Source organism: Onychostruthus taczanowskii, unplaced genomic scaffold, assembly GCF_017590055.1.
Source record: "Onychostruthus taczanowskii isolate IOZ18803 unplaced genomic scaffold, ASM1759005v1 scaffold61, whole genome shotgun sequence".
Lineage (NCBI taxonomy): Eukaryota > Metazoa > Chordata > Aves > Passeriformes > Passeridae > Onychostruthus > Onychostruthus taczanowskii.
In genome coordinates, this window is record NW_024503790.1 from 3726150 (window position 1) to 3747638 (window position 21489).

Below are 21489 nucleotides of genomic sequence, written 5' to 3' on the forward strand. Positions count from 1 at the left end.
GGTGTGGGGTGCAGACTCCAAGCCGCCCTCCCCGAGGGGTTTAATTCTTTACAAAAAATCCTGTCCTTTAGAAGATAAAGGTTTTGGAAGAAGCAGCTTTTTCTCCCCATGTCAGGGTTTTGTGCTCCTGCCCTGACAGTTACTTTCAGGACTTCTTGGACAGGGCACTGGAGCAGAGCCCTGTGCCAGCACGCCGGGGTTGGAATTGAGCAGCCTGGAGAAGTCGGATGCCAGCTGTGACCTCTAAGCTTCACCACGTCCAAATGACTTATTTTCACCTTTTTTTTTTCTTTTTTTTTTTTTTTTTTTAATAGAATAGAAAGTTTTCTTACCTCTAAGAAACTGTTGCTCCTGTTGGAAGCAGCAGAAGCAGCCCCAAATGCCAAGTGGCTTGTGGAGTCAGGGACAAATGTCTCACTCTTCATCCTTAGTTAAACCCACTGACTTGTGCTTGGAGAAAGAGTTTGGATTAGAGAAGAAACAAAGTACATTTCTTTGATTTATTGGAATTAGCCTCACAGCCCTTAGCTCTGAATGAGCATGAAACCACCCCTGTGGCTGGTGGGCCTGGCACAGTTTCTTTTCCCTGCAGTGATTAACTCATTGAGGGGGTGGATGCAGGAGGTTGCCCAAGCCCTTCCTGCCCTGCCAGCAGGAAATCCAGGCAGTGGGAGTGCTGCACCCCTCGCAGCTCTGACCCCCTGTCTTGGTTTGAACAGACAGGTGTCTGCTAAGGAAGGCAGGAGCCTCCCTTGAAATGGAAAATGTAAACCCCCTCCCCCTGAATTATTATAATTTTGTAATTAGGGGACTCTCAGGCAAAGATATGGGAATAGGAATAACAGTTCTTTACTAGGAAAATTAAAATACAAATGCAATAGTACAAACAAACAAAAAACCCCCCGTTTGCAGAGTCAGAATAGACCTGCCCCCTGTGTGTCAGGGTGGTGGCACAGTCCCAGGGTATCTTAATAGATGAGGTAAAATATAAATTTCTGTTTATAATATGACATATATTAGAAATGGCCAGTAAAGAGATGAGGCAAAAGATAAAAGGAGAGAATCCCCTGGGGTAAGTGGGATTGGGTCTCAGGGAAGGGGTGGGATCCCTTGGAGAGAGGGAGCCGAGGGTTTTCCTGGCATAATCCACTGGGAAAGTGGGATAAAAAGTGGATATTAGTTACTATTTTATTTATAAAATATCTGTTATTATATATAAGATGTATAATAAATAAAACCAATGTATATATACTCAAGGTGTAAACCCTGAGTTTGAGGGAGGATTGGTTGTGGAAGAGATAATCTGCCCAATTAACAGAAGATAACTGCCCCAACTCTAGGAGATGATAAGAGAATACACACCTGGCTAAACCTGAGACCCTCTGGGTCCCCTGCATCCCTCCCATCCCTGCATTTCTGTGTGAGAATACACACCCAGCTAAACCTGAGACCCTCTGGATCCCCTGCATCCCTCCCATCCCTGCATTTCTGTGTTCCAGGCTGAATGTGCATGTGGAGCAGGAGCTGGGGGTCGTGGGGCTGTGGCAGCCTCACAGCTGTGATCCCCTGCATCCCTCCCGTCCCTGCATTACTGTGTTCCAGGCTGAATGTGCATGTGGAGCAGGAGCTGGGGGTCGTGGGGCTGTGGCAGCCTTGCAGCTGTGACTCCCTGCATTCCTCTGGATCCCCTGCATCCCTCCCATCCCTACATTTCTGTGTTCCAGGAGCAGGAGCTGGGGTCATGGGGCTGTGGCAGCCCTTTGCAGCTGTGACCCCCTGGACCCCCTGCATCCCTCTGGATCCCCTGCATCCCTCCCATCCCTACATTTCTGTGTTCCAGGAGCAGGAGCTGGGGTCATGGGGCTGTGGCAGCCCTTTGAGGCTGAATGTGCACGTGGAACAGGAGCTGGGCGTTGTAGGGCTGCGGCAGCCCTTCACAGCTGTGACCCCCTGCATGTGATCCCTCTGGATCCCCTGTGATCCCTCTGGATCCCCTGCATCCCTCTGGATCCCCTGCATCCCTCCCATCCCTACATTTCTGTGTTCCAGGAGCAGGAGCTGGGGTCATGGGGCTGTGGCAGCCCTTTGCAGCTGTGACTCCCTGCATCCCTCTGGATCCCCTCCGTCCCTCTGGATCCCCTGCATCCCTCTGGATCCCCTGCATCCCTGACAGCCCTACATTTTTTTGTTCCAGGCTGAATGTGTGTGCAGAGCAGAAACTGGGGGTCATGGGGCTGCAACAGCCCCTCACAGCTGTGACCCCCTGGACGCCCTGCATCCCTCTGGATCCCCTGCATCCCTGACAGCCCTGCATTTCTGTGTTGCAGGCCGAATGTGTGTGCAGAGCAGGAGCTGGGGGTCATGAGGCTGTGGCAGCCCCTTGCAGCTGTGATCCTCTGCATCCCTCTGGATCTCCTGCATCCCTCTGGATCCCCTGCATCCCTCCCATCCCTACATTTCTGTGTTGGAGGCCAAACGTGTGCGCAGAGCAGGAGCTGGGGGTGGTGGCGCTGCGGCAGCCTTGCAGCTGTGACCCCCTGGATCCCCTGCATCCCTCTGGATCCCCTGCATCCCTGACAGCCCTGCATTTCTGTGTTGCAGGCCGAACGTGTGCGCAGAGCAGGAGCTGGGGGTGGTGGCGCTGCGGCAGCCTTGCAGCTGTGACCCCCTGGATCCCCTGCATCCCTCTGGATCCCCTGCATCCCTGACAGCCCTGCATTTCTGTGTTGCAGGCCGAACGTGTGCGCAGAGCAGGAGCTGGGGGTGGTGGCGCTGCGGCAGCCGTGCGTGCAGGCGCTGAGCCGCGCTGCCCGGGTGTGGAAGCAGGACTGCGGGGAACGCCGCTGGTGCGCGGGCTACGAGCGCAGGTGGGTGCTCTGCGTGCTCCTCCCTCCACCTTGGGCTGCTCCTCCTGAAGGATGGAAAGTTCCACAGACACTAAGGAAGTGAGGGCTGATGGCTAAAATAACAGTAAATGTGGCTGTGGTGTAAGGGATGGGGTGGGGCAGGGACTGCTGGGGTCAGCAGGATTTGCTGCAGGGTCATGTCTTTGTTTGGAAAGACAGGTGTCTAAGGAAGGCAGGAGCCTCCTCTGAAATGGAAAATATAAACCACCCCCCCTGAGTCACTATAAATTTTAAATTAAGAAGCTCTCAGGCAAAAAATATGGGAGCGGGAATAACAGTTCTTTATTAGGGAAGAAAATAAAAATAAAACAAGCAATGCATTAAACTAAAACAACGCTGGCAAAGTCAGAACACAGCCTGACACCCTGTGGGTCAGGCTGTTGGCAGCAGTCCCATTGGAATTGTGGCTGCAGCCCTCCTGCAGTGCCAGGGGTGGTTCTGCTGGAGCAGGGATCCTGTAGAAAGGTGCAGTCTTGCTCTGATGATCCAGTGGAAGAGGCAGCTGCTCCTCTGGGAATCAAGTGGAGAAAGCTGTGCTGGTGTCCCAGAAAGTCAGGTTATATCCAGGTAGGAATGCTTGGCTCTCCCCTCTGGGCTCACATCTCCCAGTGGATGCTGTAGTTCTTATCAGCCATGCAGGGACATTCCATAGCCTGTTATCAGCAGATGTTCCCCAAGGGAGGATTGGGTGTGAAAAGATAAGGAAAACTGCCCACTGAACAGAAGACACCTGCCCTACAGATGGCAAATAGAATACAATCTGCTTGGCAATCCAGGACAGGTCACCTTGTTCCTTTCACTCCCTGAGCTGGACCATGCTCAGGCCCACGTCAGAAGAACTTGAGCTGGGCTTGCACAGGTGAGCACAGGGCTGGAACATACCCTGAGTGCTTGTCCACCTAATCACAGCATCCCTTGGGCTCCCAGCTGGCCAGGGATGGGAGCCCAGGCAGGTCCTGCAGAGGGGGGCCCTGAACAGTGTCACAGCACAAAAAAGGTGTGGCATTCACATTCTCTGAAAAAATCCCTTCGCTCAAGATTTTTCTCCTGGGAAGCTGAGAGGTCTCAGAGAAAAGGAAAACATTTCTTATCTCATTTGCTTCTCCCGTGTTGTGCTCATGTGGAATGTGTTTGGAGATTGTTCACCCACAGGTGATTGTTCCATTGCATTCTGGTGTGAGTTGTTTTCACTCTTTGGCCAATCAGGGCCAAGCTGTGTCAGGGCTCTGGAGAGAGTCATGAGTTTTCATTATTATCTTTTTAGTAAGTATCCTTTCTGTATTATTTAGTATAGTATATTATTTTTTTAATATAATATAGTATTATAAAGTAACAAATTAGCCTTCTGAGAACATGGAATCAGATTCATCATTCCTCCCTGCCATGGGCACCCTGCAAATACAATAAAAAGGAACTTTTCTTACCTATGCAGCAGCCAAAGTACAATGTGCCCAAGCTGCTTCCACCCTCCACCTGCTCTTCCGGCCTCATTAGGGAGTACAAGCCTTTGCAGAATAAAAATTATAGTTGTCGTTTCAAAGAAACATCTTGGACTCAAGACAGCTTTTAAGTCCTGACTTTAGGAATTCCTCCTAACCTGTAATTGCTGGTAATTACCCTGGTGATGAGATCTGTGTCCTGGTAACAAAGGAGCAAACAGAGTCTGACTCTTGGCTGTGTTTTCAGGGAAGGCTTTGAAAGGATGGGTGTCCTGTCTGCTTCCACTTCAAAGGCTGGGAGCTCTTCAGCCCCAGCAGTCCCTTCAGCTCCTTAAGGGATGGGTTTGACATCACACATCAAGGGACTGAAATGAAATAACTTTCAGTTCTGCTTCGTTACAAATATCAGAACAGCCCAGTGCTAAAACTGACCCTGATGGAAGCACAGAGGGGAAGCCACGGAGGGATCTCACCCCAGGGGCTGTGAAATCCAGACAGGGAAAGGACTATCAGCAGAACATTCCCTGGGCAAGGTTTTGTCCCAGATCTCCTCTCTCTAAACTTCTGGGAGTCCCCATTCCAGCAGGCTTTTCCAGGAGCTGGGAGCTGCCCTGCCAAGTTCCCTTGTGCAGGCAGCGGAGCGCGGTGTCGGCACCCGCAGGGACGCTGGAGCTGCTCCAGTTGGACCCGGCTCTGGCAGCTCAGGAAGTGTGTTCACAGCTCCAGGATCTGGCCTGAAAATGGCCTTGGAGTTCCTGGAGGTGACTGGGAAAAGCAGCATCTGCTCAGCTGGAGCATCCTTGGGTGTGTTCCTGGCGAAGGGATGTTTGTGCATCCCTTTGTGCAGTGTCCCAGTGAGTGACAACAGCAGGTAGCTTTGCTCAGCCCTCCATAACCAAGCTTGAAGGAATCCCAGCTATTCCAGAGGGGCTGGAAGGGGACTTTCCAGCAGCAGGACACAGCAGGATTCCCTGTGTTCCATTACTTCTGGCTCATTCCCCGTTTTCTGTGCCAGAGACTCCTTAAAACACAAGAGAAAAGAGAAACACTGAAGATAAAGTATCTCCTGTGTGGCTCTTTCCCGTCTGCAGCACCCAGATACCCAGAGGCACCGAGGCTGTCACAATATTTGCCTGTCCTTGAGAGCTGCCTGAAGGGTCTGGAGTGTCCAACAGAGCCACCCAGGAGGGTGGGATGAGGCTGCTCAGGGCACTGCTGGGGCACAGGGAGCCCTGAGTTGTCCTGCATCACTATTTCGTGCTTTTCCTCCCCATTCCTGAGCCTCTTTGTCATGGTCACACCACCCTGCATCCACCATCTCCCCTTCTCCTTCCTGCTGGGCTGGACAGAGCTCCTGGTACCACGAGGATCCTGGTGGGCTGGAGCCTGGTGCCTGGGAATTGCTTTCTCAGCTGCTTTTGGAACACAACAATTTCCTTCATAATTTGTTAACAGCTCATAGAAAACAAAAAAACCCCAAAATATTGGTATCTGCTTTTATTTTTCTCAGCTGTGCTTCCACGTGCTGGTTGGCACGCAGGAGTTGCTGAAGGTTTCCTTCCCAGGGATTAAAGGTTCACTTTTATTTGGGTTTTTTTTTGTAGGAACATCCAGACAAAATCAAACAAGTCGACTGAGTTAGGATAAATATTTTCAGTGGACATGCACAACACATCTGCTGGTGCCAAATATTTGTTGTTGTTTGCCTGATTCGCTTTGGTGGAGCAGTTTCATGTTCTGCCAAGGGAGCTTTTTAAAAATCAGCTTCAGAAGTATTATCTGTGTTTCAATTCTCACAAACACACAACACCAAATTTCCGGGGCAAAAAATGTGTCGCTTTTATTTATTTACGCTTCAGATCAGTCCCTGATTTACTCCCCCAGCTCCCACCCTGGAGGGAGCTCCTGGGAGTAGTGAAAGGGACCCTCAGTGTTCCCTGCCAAGCTGTGGAGCCTTGCTGTGTCCAGCACAACTCCTGGAGCAGCTTGGTGTTGCCATCAGGATTATGTTGATTTTTTGGCTCACTGGCCCCTTAGAGACACCTGCTCCTGCTCACTAAGGCAGAAATAGCTGTTCTTAAAATTTACATTTCCTTGGTGAGCAAAGGAGGAGCTCAGAGCTGTAAATAGTCTAGAAAAGGAGAAAAAAAAGTCTGGGGTGTTATGAGGACCTGGGTGTTGCCTCTTGTGCCTTGGTGAGCAAGCAGTGTATTACAGCTCAGAGCAGTAAATATTCTAGAAAAGGAGAAAAAAATAATCTGGGGTGTTATGAGGACCTGGGTGTTGCCTCTTGTGTTCCTAATTAGCATAAATTAGGAGTATTTTCTTAGCAGCAGTGATCACTGCCAGGCCGTGTGAAAAACAATGGCAGCACCTTTGCAAACCTCATTTTACTTGTGCCCATGGCTACAAATCCTGTTCTTCTCCATTTCCCTGCCCTGCAGGAGCTGACTTTGGCTGGGTTTTGTGTTCCAGGGTTGTGTATTACACAGGCTACAGACAGGTGTACCAGCTGAGGTCCCAGACCACCTACAGGTGCTGCCCAGGATGGTCCCAGCTCGCAGGGGATGCTGGCTGCCTGCACAGTAAGTGTCACTCTGCTCTGCTCAACTTCCTTGGTTTTGGCTCGTTTCAAGTCCTGTGCCTGAGGAAATGCCCTAAAAATGTCTTTAAATGTCTTTAAAATGTGCTTAAAAATAACTGTCATGGGGTTTTGTTAGATTTCTTTCCTGGTGTTGTAGTAATAATAATAATAATAATAATCTTCTCCCGCTTCTCCTTCCTCTCCTTCTTTCTTCTTTCTTCTTTCTTCTTTCTTCTTTCTTCTTTCTTCTTTCTTCTTTCTTCTTTCTTCTTTCTCTTCCTCTTCTTCCTCTTCCGCTTCTGTTGCTTCTTCTCCTCCTTCTCCTCCTTCTTCTCCTTCTTCTCCTCCTTCTCCTTCTTCTTTCTTCTTCTTTCTTCTTCTTCTTTCTTCTTCTTATTATTATTTCCTTGCATCAGAAGGATGCTGCTCTGTCTTCCTGGGAAGCACTGTGCAGTGTTTTCCATTTCTGGGGAATTTCTACAGTCAGTGTCCCAGCCATTCATCCACTTGCCAAATGCTGCTAAATGTTTAAAATCCAGGCCAGATTGACGTTTCTAGTGGTTCCACTGGATAAAGCTCTGGAAGCTGCTTTGAGAAGGTTTGTCAGGGGCTGGGTTGGTTATTTTGGGGCTGATTTGGAGCTGCCCCTGTGAGAGGTTTGGGATCTCTGCATCCACCCTTTGCCAGCTCCCTGCTGTATGCAGAGGGAGAGCTGGGCTCAGGGTGGTGATTCGGCAGTGGCAGCCTGGAGGAGGGGACACACAGCCAGGGGAGGGGGTGGCACTGCTCAGGTCTGGAGTGGACACCCAGAATTTGATGCTTTGGGATCCTGTGGCTGGATTCCTGCTCTTTCCCAGGGTGATTCCCTGCCAGACAGGCAGGGGAGCATGTCCTCCCCAGCTGTGGGGGAAGCTGTGAGATGTATCCAGGTCCGCACATGATGGGGATGTGCAAATATCAGCCTGTGAGATGATTTTATGCTGTTGTTGAGGAAGACAGAGGCAGCTTTATCCCCGTGGGCCCCACACTCCCCATTTCCCTTCAGATTCTCTGTCTGACACAGGAGGCAGCTGCTGTGTCACTCCCCAAACCCTGCAGCCACGTCCAGCTGGGGAAACATTTAACTGGGAACTACTTCTGAGGTGCTGAGAGCAAGGGATAAACCTCTTGAATGGGACCAAACTTAATGTGCAGAAGCAAATGTTACCTTGTGCAGAGCCCTGCCCCCTCCTTGTGCTGTGGGATCAGTTCCTGCCTCCGTGCCTGATTCTTCTCTGATTTACACCTTGGAGGTGCTCTCCACTTTCCCCACAGGAAAGCAGCTTTGGATTTGAGTGATAGGGAGATAGCAGAGCATTTTGGGGTCTGATATAGCAGGTGGCAGAGCATTTTGGGGTCTGATATAGCAGGTGGCAGAGCATTTTGGGGTCTGATTAGCAGACAGCAGAGCATTTTGGGGTCTGCCCTGCCCTGCCATCAGGACAATCAGAGGCAGCTCCCTGGTGGAGGCAGGCAGGGTTGGGATTGACCTCCAAGACAGGAAAGTGTCTCCCATAGCTGCTTGCTTGCCTTTTTTTCTGTGGAGAGGCTGTGTGTGCCTTCCCTGGGCTTTGATGCTTGTAGCAAAGCTTTTTTTAAAAAAAAAAAAAAAAGAAAAAAAAAAAAGGAAAAAAAAAGATAGAAAGGTGTGTCAAACAACCAGTCTTTATTCTTCCTATTCCAAGCTGTGGCAAGGAGAACAACCCACTGGGGAGAGGAAGCTCCACGGGTGCCTTGTAACCCCTGTCAGTGAGCAGATAATAACCTCAGCTGAACTCAGAAAAGCACCTTCTGTAATGAGTTTTCCTGCCAAGGAAATGAGTAATTCCATGCAGGAAGGAAGCAGAGAAAAGGAAATAGAGCTGCTCAGGCACGCTCTGAACTCATCCTTCTCATCACCAGGGCTGGGAGTGGCCCTCAGGGGCTGCTCAATGCAGGGGAGAAGAGAGGGACAAAAGCAGAGTGACAGCAGCCCAGAAACTCCTGCAGGAATTGCTGCTGAGCTGCTGGGGAGGTTGAGGTGGATCATGACCAGGAGATGGTGAGCTCTGTCCCCACCCAGCCCTTCAAACCCAACTGGATACCACTGGGTTCACACCCAGGACATGCTGTAACCTTATTCCTGGGACAGAAAAACAGATATTTATGTGCCTCAAGTGCAACAGGCACAGGCAGGGGACAGAAAATAAAATTACATTGCTCTGTGAATCATCTTCTGAGCCCCTGAGAGCAGCAGCAGGGCAGCCTCCAGGTGAGGGCTGAGGTGGGAATTGTGCTCTCTCTTTCCAGACCCCCACAGGCAGCTGGAGGAGCATCCCACGGGCAAACAGGACAGCTCTGCCTGTGTGGCATTCACATTTTCTGGGAAAATCCCTTCACCCAGGATTTTTCTCCTGGGAAACTGAGATGCCTCAGAGAAAAAGGAAAACAATAAGTATCTGATTTGTTTCTCCTGTGTTGTGCTCATGTGGAATGTGTTTGGAGATTGTTCACCCATAGGTGATTGTTTCACTGCATTCTGCTGTGAGTTGTTTTCACTCTTTGGCCAATCAGGGCCAAGCTGTGTCAGGGCTCTGGAGAGAGTCACGAGTTTCATTATTATCTTAGCATTCAGTAAGTATCCTTTCTGTATTCTTTAGTATAGTTTAGTATAGTATCCCTTAATATAATATAGCATCATAAAATAATAAATTAGCCTTCTGACATGGAGTCAGCTTCATCATTCCTCTGTGCCACGAGGGACCCCACAAATACAACATACCTGACCCTGCAGGTTCCCCAAGCCAGGGTGTGTGTGCTGATCTCTGTCCTGGGGTGTTGGATTGTTCCTAGCTTTACAGCCACGGGGTAACTGAGAGGTGTTTTAAAAGATTTTATTTCTATTTCCCACGTCAGGGAACGTGCCTGGGCTCTCACCCTGAGCAGCTCCAGGCTGGGGGTTTGCAGGGGTGTGCTGGCTTTTTCTTGCTGGTGGCTTTGGCCTCCTCAGTGTGTCCTTGTGGAGCAGAGGAGATGGAGGAGGGTCTGGGAGGGAATTGTCAGTGACCTTCAGCGAGGTGCTGGGGCTGGGGCACACAGCCAGGCTGTTGTTTATGGGTGCTGGGAGCTCCCCTGGTCGGTGTGTAGAGTCTGGGGTCAGGCTGTGTGTGCTGCTGAGTGCCACAGAGCTGTGCCAGAACGTGTCAGCAGGATTTGTGGCCCTTCCTGTCCTCCTCCAGAGATCATTGATGGCGTTCCAGGAGCGCGGGGCAGGGGAAGGGCATCACTGCTGACAGTTTAATTAGGGCTGGTGTGCAGTGGGATCTCTCCAGGGAGGACTTCTTGCTCTCCCTTGGGGACTGGCATCTCCTCACTGCAGGGTTCTGTTTGCTCTTTGCTGGTCGTCATTTCTCCTTAAAAATAAAAACACCTCCTTGTGGGAATTGGAAAAACAGAAACTTCACAGACACTGAAGGGTTTGATCTGCAGCCTTGGGAGAAGCTTGGATTGATGTCAAAATACAATACACAGACACTAGGCAGAAAAATCATAAAGTTATGTTTTATAGCTGTAAGAAAGAACATGCTTAAGTAAGTGAGAAGCTGTATTGGTGAGAGGGTGAAGGGTTTATAATGTGGGGTGTGGTTTTATGGAATAAGCTAAACATTTAGAAGTTATAACAGATTAAGTTATAACAGTTATAGAAGCTATAGCAGTTAAACATTTGTGTGCAAGTGAGACAGAAGGCATTGGACAAAAGCATCCACAGTGCAGCAGAAGTAAAGGTGATAGGTTAGAAAAGCAAAATAAACCCTGTGGCAACTGTCCATTGGGTTAGAAAGTTCTATATTGCCTTGTAACAAAGAACTTGTGACTACTTTGAGCTATGGCTGACTTCTTGCTCCTCTAAAATCCCACAGCCTCTGAGACTGATGTTTATCTGAGCAATAAAGCATTCTTAGCTTGAAAATAGTCCCATCCCTTCATTTCTGAGGGTGACAATCACACCCCAGCCCATGTGAGGGGAAATTTTCAGCACTGCAGGCTCGTGTGCAACCAGCCACCTCCTTGTTGGAGCATGTGGCACTGTCTGACATTGATGGTGTGATCCCAAACACCGTCATGAGCTGGGAGGTGCCAGCACCCTGTCCCAGGTCAGGGGAGTTGTTTGGGCTCTCAGAGCTGTCCTGGTGCCTGGAAGAGGAACTCACTGTTAGCACAGGTTGGAGGCTGGCTGAAGCAGAACTGGGCTGTCCTCCCCTTCCCCATGTGCAATTTGTGTCTCTGAGCTCTTACAGGTGAAGAAATGTCCCCTCTACAGAGCTGTGGGGACAGTACTGGCAGGCTGTGGGCTCTGCTAGGGGCAAATATCTTAGAACGAGATGGAAAATTTTATAGAAACAGAGACCTCAGTGCTCTCACAGAATATTTGGATTTGTTCCTCTCCTCGTGTGCCCTCTGACAGCCAGCCTTGCTCCTGTCACCCCAGGGCTGTCACAAGGAAAGGCAGGGATCCCTGACCCTGGCAGGGCTCTGTCTTTTGTCCCTTCTCTTCTGGTGGCAGCAGAGGAATTTGTTGCCTTGCATTGCCCTCTGTCCTGGACTGTTCATCTCTTTGGGAAGGAGAAAGGTCAGAAGTCAAGGCACCCTTTGCATTTTTCGGATGGCATCAGGTTCTTTCCCTGCCTGATCACTGATAGTTTAACTCTCAGACTGAGCTGCCTGCCTTCAAGTGGCCTCTGAGATGCTGCTTAAATTCCACCTGGGTTCAATAACACAGGTAAAGCCCTCATGTGAGGGGCCTGCATATCTGCTAAGCTCTGTGATCTCCACTTCCAGCTGGAGATGTTGAAAATCTGAGTCCCTCTGAGCCTGGAACTCTTGATGTGTGTGCAGGAGCTGAAGCTCAGCCACCCCCAGCTTTTCTGTGCTCTTGGGCCAGGCCCTGACACCTTCAGAAAAGACATGGAGAGGCACAAAGGCACCAAGGAGAGCTGTACAGAGCCTAAAGAGGAGACCATGACTAGGTTTGGTGTGGGTGACACTGCCACTGTTGTGATGTGGCCTGGAGAAGCTCAGCCTGAGCTGCTGGTCTAAAGCTGGCCAAAGTTGTCCTGAACTCAAGTTTTTATTCAGGTGAGGTCCTGCTGTCTTCTGATTTTCAGCTCAGGTGGAGGTAAAGCCTGGCCCTAGGCAGGAAGGAGAATTAATGCTCCTTTGAGGAGGCATCAGTCATGATGAAAACCCATGGGATCATCCCTAGGGCTGGACAGAAAGCAGCTGAATTGTAATCACCCCATTAAAATAAAAACTTCTGTTAGTCACAAATGGCCTGTTAAAAGGCTCCAGAGTGAGTTACCCCACACTGAATGGGGTTTCTTTCTGCCAACTCCACTGGGTTTTCATCTATCACCTGGTGAGCAGGGAGGAGTGCTCGTGGGGACCTGCTGTCCTTGCTCCACTGGCACAACCCTAGAGCCTGGCTTGGCCCTGGAGCTGGGCACAGCCCTAGAACCTGACACAGCTCTGGAACCTGGCATGTGCTGGAGCCTGGCACAATCCTGGAGTCTGACATGGCTCTGGAGCCTAGCACAATTCTAGAACTCAGCACAGCCCTAGAGCCTGGCTTGTCCCTGGAGCTGGGCACAGTCCTGGAGCCTGACAGAGCTCTGGAATCTGACACAGCCCTGAAACTTGGCATGTCCTGGAGCCTGGCATGGCCCTGGAACCTGGCACAACTCTGGAGCCCAACACAATCCTGAGCTCAGCATAACCATGGAGCCCAGCACAACTCTGGAGCCTGTCACAGCCCTGATGACTGGCACAATCCTGGAGCCCAGCACAGCCCCAGAGCCTGGCACAGTCCAGAAGCCCTGCTGTGTCCTAGAGCATGGCACAGCCCTGGAGGCTGGCACAACCCTGGAGCCTGGCACAGCCCTGGAGCCTGGAACTGCACTCATGACTGGCACAACCCCAAAGCTTGGCACAGCCCAGAAGCCCAGCACAGCCCTGGAGCCTGGCACAGCCCAGAGGCCCTGCTCTGTCCTAGAGCCCAGCACAGCCCTGGAGCCTGGTACAGCCCTGGAGCCCAACACAATCCTGGAGCCTGGCACAACCCCAGAGCCTGGCACAGCCCAGAAGCCCTGCTCTGTCCTAGAGCATGGCACAGCCCTGGAGGCTGGCACAACTCTGGAGCCTGGAACTGCACTCATGACTGGCACAACCCCAAAGCTTGGCACAGCCCAGAAGCCCTGCTTTGTCCTGGAGCCTGGCACAGCCCTGGAGCCTGGCACAACCCTGGAGCCTGGCACGACCCCAGAGCCTGGCACAGCCCTGGAGCCCAGCACAGCCCCAGAGCCCGACCATGTGCACCATCACGGGGCAAGCAGCTCAGGCTTGTGGTGCAGGTTGGAAGCCTCGTCAGGAAATGCAGGAAATGCGTCTGGCTGACAGTTTAATTTCCCTGAGAGGCGGCTTTGCTTTGTCCATCACCTCCTGGCTGCTGCAGGCTCTTTGTTTAGTCAGCTGAAGGGCCGTGGCTGAACTCCTGAACCTCTCCCCTGAGATGGAGCTCAGTGCTGGTTAAAAGTCCATCGTGGGTTCCCCGGGGAGCACATCTCTGCCCAGGCAGGGGGTGGCCGGGCTGTGCCTCGGGGAGCCCAAACATTGCTTTTCTTCCTGGCTCTTCCTCCTAAATCAGTCTCATGTCTCCGACTTCCCGAGGATCCCGCCTGGCTGAGCTCTCACAAAGGACACAGCCTGGCCTCTGAGCAGAAGGCGGTGATGCTTCCCATAATTTATTCTTTCTCTCCTTTTTCCCCCCCCCCGAACAGTGTCATTACCCTTTCCCCAAATTTCATCACATTAAACTCTGTCGCTCTGAATTAGGAGCTCGTTTGCAGGAGGCCTGGAGGGCACAGAGGGGGAGACCCGCAGCCCCCAGCCGCCCCCGGGCTGGGAAGTAGGTTATTATGATTTCCACTCGGTATGTGCCAGCCTGCAGCACAGAGCAGGGAATTGTCCGGCTCATTCAGGAAATCTGGGGCACTGCCAAGAATAACACCCCTGTCTTCTAACCCCTGATTTGTGTCGCTGAAATTGCTTCTAATATTTTCCATTGTTATGCTTTGGGTCTCGCTGAGCTGCTCCGAGAGCTGAGGGAGTTGGGCTCCCTTGGAGCCAGGCCTGGCTCTGCTGGGAGCCTGATGAAAATGTGGTTTTTAGGTGTTTCAGGTGAAAGATTCAGGAAAAACCAAACCACTGTGTAATTTGGCCTGGCATCCCATTCCCTCTTACGGTGCTGAGGCCTGAAGGAAAGGACTAAAAGAAATACAGCATTTCTTGCATGATCAGAGCTGGGAAAACCTGGAGGCTGCAGCCCTGGAACACCTTGGAACACACCTGGAGATGGGGAGTTGTTCCTGCCTCGCTGTGCAGGGAAGTATTTGCAACCCACAGGTGTCAGGATGAGCAGGATGCTTGGCAAAGAGCTTCCCAATTTCCAGTGCTCTGCCAGCACGGGATTGATAGGGGATCACTGCAGTCCCCAGGGATCCCTGGCCATGGAAAGGACTAAAGCTTTAGATGAGAAGATAACTGGCTTTGTGAAGCAGCATTTCATCACGGGTTCATTAGTTCCAGGAGAGAGTGTTTGGGCTTCAATGCTACCTTTGTGTTGTAAATAATCTTCTCTCCTGGAGGGAGGGGGTTTGAAAAACTATCAGGTCCTTAAAAGAGCCAGTGCTGAGGCTCGGGGATTTCAGCTCTAGGGCATCAAAGGTGCAAAGTTTGTGGGGTTTGGCCTAACCCAGGGTGTCCCTGTGTGGTAAAAGAATTGATAAAAGAAAGGCTCTTTAAGCAGGCACATGGCTCTGTCTGGCAAGACGGTGTATTTTGATGGCAAATGTGAATATTTGGAGAATGGCACATTGACCTAAACCTTCACCAAGCCTCCCTAATCACAAAACCTCCCTAATCACTAAACTTCCCTAATCACAACTTCCCCAGTCAGTGCAGCCTTGGCAGAAGGTGTTGTGTGAGCCAGGAGCAGGATTTAGCACGGAAGAGAAATCAGGAAGTCGATTGTGTTCCTGTAGGAAAAACCAGAGCCAATATTGGATGTATGGGAGATTCAATAGTGGGAACACAGTAACGTGGTTATTAAATTTCCATGTACAGTGGGTTAGAACTGATTTCTTGGGCGTGACAAGTTGACACCCACCAGCTTTGGGTTCCTTTTGGGAAGGTAATCCCTGCCTGTTCCCAGCTTGGATTTCGTGTGGCTGCCTCACACTTTTGAGTTGCCTTTGACAATTGATAACTTTGCAGATTTATCTCCTGGTGTGCACAAGCTGTCCTGCCCCAAAACTGCAACCCCTGCCTTGCACTGTTTCCATCTGTGATCCCTTTTTCTCTGAGTGCACAATTAGTGTTTTGGAGCTGGCGTGGGCGGTTTTGTGCCAAGAATTTTGGAGCCATTTTGGAAGCCTGCACGGGGTGCCAGTTATAATGACACGGAATGAAATGTGTAATCACAGACCTGCTTTTTCTGTCACTAATTAGTTACAGCTTTAGCTGGAATGGGAAGAGAAGCCAGGGGGGCTCCCAACTTGCAAGTAGGAGGGAGAAGCTGCAGCCAGCACAGCCCACGTGCGTGGGGGACCCTCGGTTCAGTGCTGCTGTAATTGTTGCCAGGTGGTCCCAGATTGTACAAGAGGCTGTAATTTAATCACAGCTTTGTATGTTTAGTTGGTAACTGACCTGAAGGCCCTGTGACACCATTGGTGGCTGCAGTGTGCTCCTTCCTGGGATGTATCAGTTGGAATAGATTGGTCCCCATGGCTTCTCTTAGGGCTCTCCACAGTCCTGGGCTCAGCAGAGGGTTGGGGTGGGTGAGAGGGAGCTGCTGGACCAGGGGCCACCACTGTGTCTTGCTCTGTTGTCATCAGTTGATGCTCCTTGCTCCAGGTTTGCCAGGTTTTTGTGAGAGATTCCTACCAGTCCCATTACTGTTGGAGTTCAGAGCAGTTTCTTCAATGAAAAGTGGGAGGAAAAGAGGAGGTGAGGGAAAAAGAATGAAGAGAGGAGCTGGCCATCACCACAGCTCTGTCCAGATCAGTGAACAGAGAGAAAATTTCATTGTGCAAATCTTTAAACAGATTTAGAAAGGAAGATGGATGCTTGTTCTGCATCCCTACCCTCCAACAAAGCACCACACACATGACAGTGCCCCTGTTCACAACATTTCTGCTTTTGACATCAGCAATTCCCAGTGGGAAATATAAACCATGGTCTGCATTTCACGAGTTTTGAGAAGCACACACTCCCCTGGAGAAACCATAACCTTGTTAGTGGGTTTATGGGGACGATTTGGAAAGGTGGATTTCAGAAGCCTAATTGAGCATTCTGTGTCTCCGTGTCCATTTTACACTCCGCTGGGTGAGAACAGAGAAACGTGGTTGCTCAGGCTTACTTACAGTTTAGCTCCATTTCACCCTCTGGGCTGCCCGAAGGTGACGCCACCATGGGGCAGCCAGCTCCCAGGGAAGCTCAGTGCAGAGGTGGGAGCAGCTCCCAGTGGACTTTTCTAGAAAGATCCCTCCGATTTCAGCACAAGCAGCTTGTATTTGTTGCCTCGAGATCTTGCATGAGTCATTTTCTGACTGTTTTACCCACTTGTTGGCTGGAAAAGCATCCTTTCACCACAGCCCTGATGTTTTCCTATGATTCTCAAGGAAAGCCCTTGGACATTTCCTGAGGTAATTTCCTTCCTATCCTAAATTTTGAGAGTTTGTGCGTTGAGCATCGCGCTGTCAAGCAAAGAAAAAAAAAAAAAAATCAACTTTCCAAAAGGGTTAAATGTCGAGTCTTAACTTCTTTTTGCCAGGGTCGGGATTAAATCGTGAGATGGTATTTCTTGTTGGGACTCAGATGTTTATTAGTTCTTATCTATGTTACAGTCTCACAAACCCTGAGTTGTACAGCACTCCACTCTAACAAACTAAAAATGGAGCTCTGTCTCTCTCTACAAGGCTTTTTAAGGATAAACTGTCCAATTAAGAAATGACACCTAAATTATTTTTACTTTTAACCCAATAACCAACCACCCATGCGCTGCAATGCCGACTTTTTTATCCAATTACCCAAAACCACACAAACACATGGAGAAAAGGTGAAGGAGAAGAAGAAGGAGAAGGAGAAGAAGAAGGTGAAAAAGAAGGTGAAGAAGAAGGAGAAGAAGGAGGACCAGCCTCTGCCCTAAAACCTGCACTTGCTCTATATATATGACTATATTCTAAAACCTTAAACTCTGAGTTTTCCACTATGTGATGTTACACACATCTATCCAAACTCCACACCCACAATCCCAGTTCTGTCATTCCATTTTGGAAGCTTCTCCATGGCCTCAGGTCAATGCAGTGTTCTCTTGAGGGTCAGAGTCTGTCAGCACAGAAAGTCTGAAATTCTCAGTGACCAGGGTTCCAACATTTAAACAGGGCTTTTTATGACTATTCAAGTGTTCTCTGGGGCTTTGGGCATATCACCAGGGATGGGATGTTTGCCCTTCTGATGATGGGATCATCCTCATCCTCCTCCTTGCACCCACCTGTGGTTATGGCGTTAGTCTCAAGGGTGGGAGTTGCCAAGAGGGATCCTTGCAGCTCTGTCACTGCTCCTCTGGCTTCCAGGGCCCTCACTGCCAGCACAGTAAGCAGCCCTGCCAAATTCCTCCTTGAATTCCGAGCTGGAAGAGGAGAGGCTTTGGAGCGAGGGATGCCCTGATTTATTTACGTTTCATCGTCGCCGTTGTTTTATCTGCAAAACTCCAACAATCTCCTCTTGGCTTTTGTGGTGCTTGGGGAACTTGGATGTTTGGAAAGGAAATACTTATCGTGACTTGCTGTGAAACACAGCTCGGTGCTGTACAATAGCCTTTATTCCTGGCTGCCATCCGTGGCGGGATTTGCTGGAATCGGAGAAGGAAGCTGATTAAAGTTGGGTCAAACAAAGGAACCCCGGGGTCACGGCTGTGGGGTGAGCTGGCCCAGGGCAGTGTGGTCACCTCGGAAAGGAACCTCGTATCTTTGGCCAGACTGCATTTTGGGGCTGCTAAGCTCTATTTGATTAACCTTTGTGAGATGTACAAGCTCCCTCTTGAAGGTTATTGGGTTTCCTATATTTGGTGGCTCACAGATGTTCTGGTTTGGGAACATGATAGTTGATAGCAAACCCCTAAAAGCTGGAATGTTCCTTGGGCTGCAGGGACACATGGTTGTCTCTCTTCTCCCTCTCACTCCTGAGTCTGCAAGGTCCAGTGTGGTGTTTTTAATTTTTTTAATTTTTTTTTTTATTTTTTATTATTAGGGTTGGGATTAAATGTGTGAGATGGTATTTCTTGTGGGGACTCAGATCTTTATTAGTTTTTATCTATGTTACAGTCTCACAAACTGTGAGTTCTACAGCACTTCATTCTAACAAACTAAAAATGGAGCCCTATCTCTCTCTCTCTACAAGGTTTTTTAAGGATGACCTGTCCAATTAAGAAATAACACCTAAATTATTTTTACTTTTAAGCCAATAACCAACCACCCATGCCCTGCAATGCTGACTTTTTTATCAATTACACAAAACCACCCAAACCCATGGAGAAGAAGGTGAAGAATGACTAGCTTCTGCCCTAAAACTTCAATTTTGTTTTATATATATTTAAAGCCTTAAACTCTAAGTTTTCCACCCTGTGACATCACACACTTCTATTCAAACTCCACACCCACAATCCCATTTCCATCATTCCATTTTGGAAGCTTTTCCACAGCCTCAGGTCAAATGCAGTGTTCTCTTGGGGAGAAACTTTTTCAGCACAGAAAGTCTGAAATTCTCAGCAGCCGGGGTTCCAGCAGTCCAGGGCAGTAGTGATTGCTCACATCATCCTCAGGTGATGCTGATTTATAGCACCACAGTAAATAACGAGACTTTTTTCCTTTGCCATCCATGACTCTGTCTGTTCCTTCTGGGACCCTCAGTCCTGTCCTCTTTTGGAATCAGAGATGTGTGGAGGTAGGGCAGCTGACCTGGAAGGGCTGGAGAGGAGCATTTTATCAAAACCTCAGACCCCCTAACCCTGAGTAATCAGAAGCAAGGGCAAAAAGGTGAAGTGTTAATCCATCAGTGCAGGGAACACACATGTCCTCTCTCACCCAAGCTGATGGGGTAAATGTTGTGTGTTTTCCTGTGCAAAACCTAAGAGGTGAAAAACATTTTCACACTTGGAAATGTTTAGCCATTCCCACAGTTATAATTGGTTGCAGCTTTGAAAATCAAACACACATTTTGGAGACCCCCAATATTTTAATGAAAGGGAAATAGTTGGCTTGATTTGGAGGAGAGGAAAATACTGGAGTGAAAATACCTTGCACAGGGAACCTGAAATTGGGGCTTTGGGTGTAACAATCAAGGTCTGAGATCCTGAATATCTGTTGCCAGATTCCACTGTCACCATTTTGGCAGAGTGGTGGGAATGGGCGGTGAAAAAGGGATGGCCAAGGAGACACGAGGACACAAATTATGGCTCTGCTACCTGAAGTTAAAGGCAGAAAGCAGTCCAAACTCTGGCATTTTGGAGTGAACTAATTACAAGGAACAGGCAAGAATGTGAAGTAGAGGGGATAAATCATTCTTTGTGCAGCTTGTCCTGAGTTTGTAAAGCATTAATTGCCCTGTTGCCTCCTGGCAGAGGAAAGCTCAGCTGAACCAGGAGCATTCCTCTGCATTTGCAACCTCAAATTATTTTCATTCCAGGGTGATTTATATTTCACACCCAGGGCAGAGATGACCCCCTGCCATGCCATTCTCTGCCATCCCCTTCTGCCAGACAACACTTTGCTCTTTCCCAGACCTATAATTTGTAAAGGTTTGAGCATTTTCATTACCCACAGGTGAAGGACAGAGCTTTCAAAGAGCTCTCCTGACTTTCCAGTTTCATTTTAATTGTGGTTTCCATCCTGTTTTTAAAGAGATGTTGCCCCTAAAAAATTCCAAAATACCAATGAAACAGCTGTATTAGCATTAGCTTGCAGAAAATTTATATTATTGTTGTCTGTTTCTTGATGCCTTTGGTTATTTGTAGCATGTTTCAAAACTCACAGTCCTTGCCACAGAGAATGTGCTGCTTGAGGATACAGGAAGAAGTCACAAGATCATCTTTTCCTTCATCTAAATTTCTTACTGGCTCCTATCAATGGTTCTCTTTGGTAAATACTTTTTTTGGACAAATTTCTGGTGAAAACCCCTAATTGTCTGGATTTTTATCTTCTTTTTCACTGTTAAAAGTGCTCTGGGTTGTTGGCTTTGCTCATCAGTCAACATTTGTGCTGGATTTTCCTAATAGGATGAGAGGCTGCTTTGGGGAGGGATACCTCATCAGTGACTCATTGTTTCCTTGTCTGTCACCTGTCAGAGGAGCTCTCCTGGTGTGTGAGATGATGGTTCCTCCTTGAGAAAGGATGGAGTGAGTCTGGAGTGGCTCTGGATGTGGGCAGGACGAGGCCGTTTGGTGAACGGGACATGAAAATAAAAATAACCCACGTGAGCGAAGCTCTGCTATTCCACGCCTCACTCATCTTCAAGAAACCCGGCTCTGATCCGAATGGGACCGTTTTTTTCTTGCCTGGGAAGAAACACAGACGTGTTTGCTTTAGAGGCAGGACGCTCCCTGTCCTGGCCAGGCTCCTATCAGAGCTTTCAGCACGGGATATTTTTGCTGGCCAGCCCTGAGCAGCAGCAGCAGTCGGGTGTTTACCCTGGCTGGGCAGCCAGCAGCTCCCCAGTGCTCCTTTTCCAGGGTGAGGTGCTGTCCTTCCTGCTCCCTGAGCTGCTGACAGGGAGAGCATTGGCTCACTCTGGGTTCAATCACCCCGTGGTGAAGGCACAGCCCTTGGTGGGGCTGTGTGAGCTCTTGCAGGAAGCTCTGCATGTGCCTGTCCAGGTTTCAACACCTTTTCTGTTGCCTCTTCGTGGCTTTTTGATCCTGTCAGCTGCTGCCAGTGTAGGAATTGATTTTTTTCCCCCTGCTCTGCTTGTCCACCTGCCATCAGGTGAGCTTTGCTTTGCAGCAAACTGCAGCAGAGGTTGAGCTGGACAATAGTCCAGTCTAAAGCTGTGTCAAGGGAAATACAGGTTGGATATTAGGAAATGTTTTTTACAGAAAGAGTGATAAAGTTCTGGAATGGCTGCCCGGGGAGGTGCTGGACTCACCATCCCTGGGTGTGTTTAACAAAGCCTGGATGTGGCACTGGGTGCCAGGGTTGAGTTGAAGTGCTGGGGCTGGGTTGGACTCGATGATCTTGAAGGTCTCTCCCAACCCAGTGATTCTGTGAATTCTCTAAGTATTACAGTGACCACAGACTGAAGAAGCAGCCGAGTTGTCCTGAGCTCCTTTGGTATCTTCCATTCCTTGAGAGATGAAAGGGTTGTAAATGGAGTATTCAAAGTTTGGGGTGAGGCTCCCTTTAGAGCTCCTTTTTGGAGGTTTGGATGTAAATGA

The 21489-nt window shown here is 49.4% G+C and overlaps 1 protein-coding gene across 1 annotated transcript in view; it reads left to right on the forward strand.

Annotated features, from left to right (window-relative positions):
* The window catches only part of MEGF6 (multiple EGF like domains 6), a 94921-nt gene that overhangs the window by 584 nt on the left and 72848 nt on the right, over positions 1 to 21489 (forward strand). Inside the window, exons 2-3 of the mRNA XM_041419841.1 lie at positions 2733 to 2867; positions 6821 to 6930. Coding sequence (XP_041275775.1) covers positions 2733 to 2867; positions 6821 to 6930 — 245 coding nt within the window. The remainder of the gene's footprint in view (positions 1 to 2732; positions 2868 to 6820; positions 6931 to 21489) is intronic.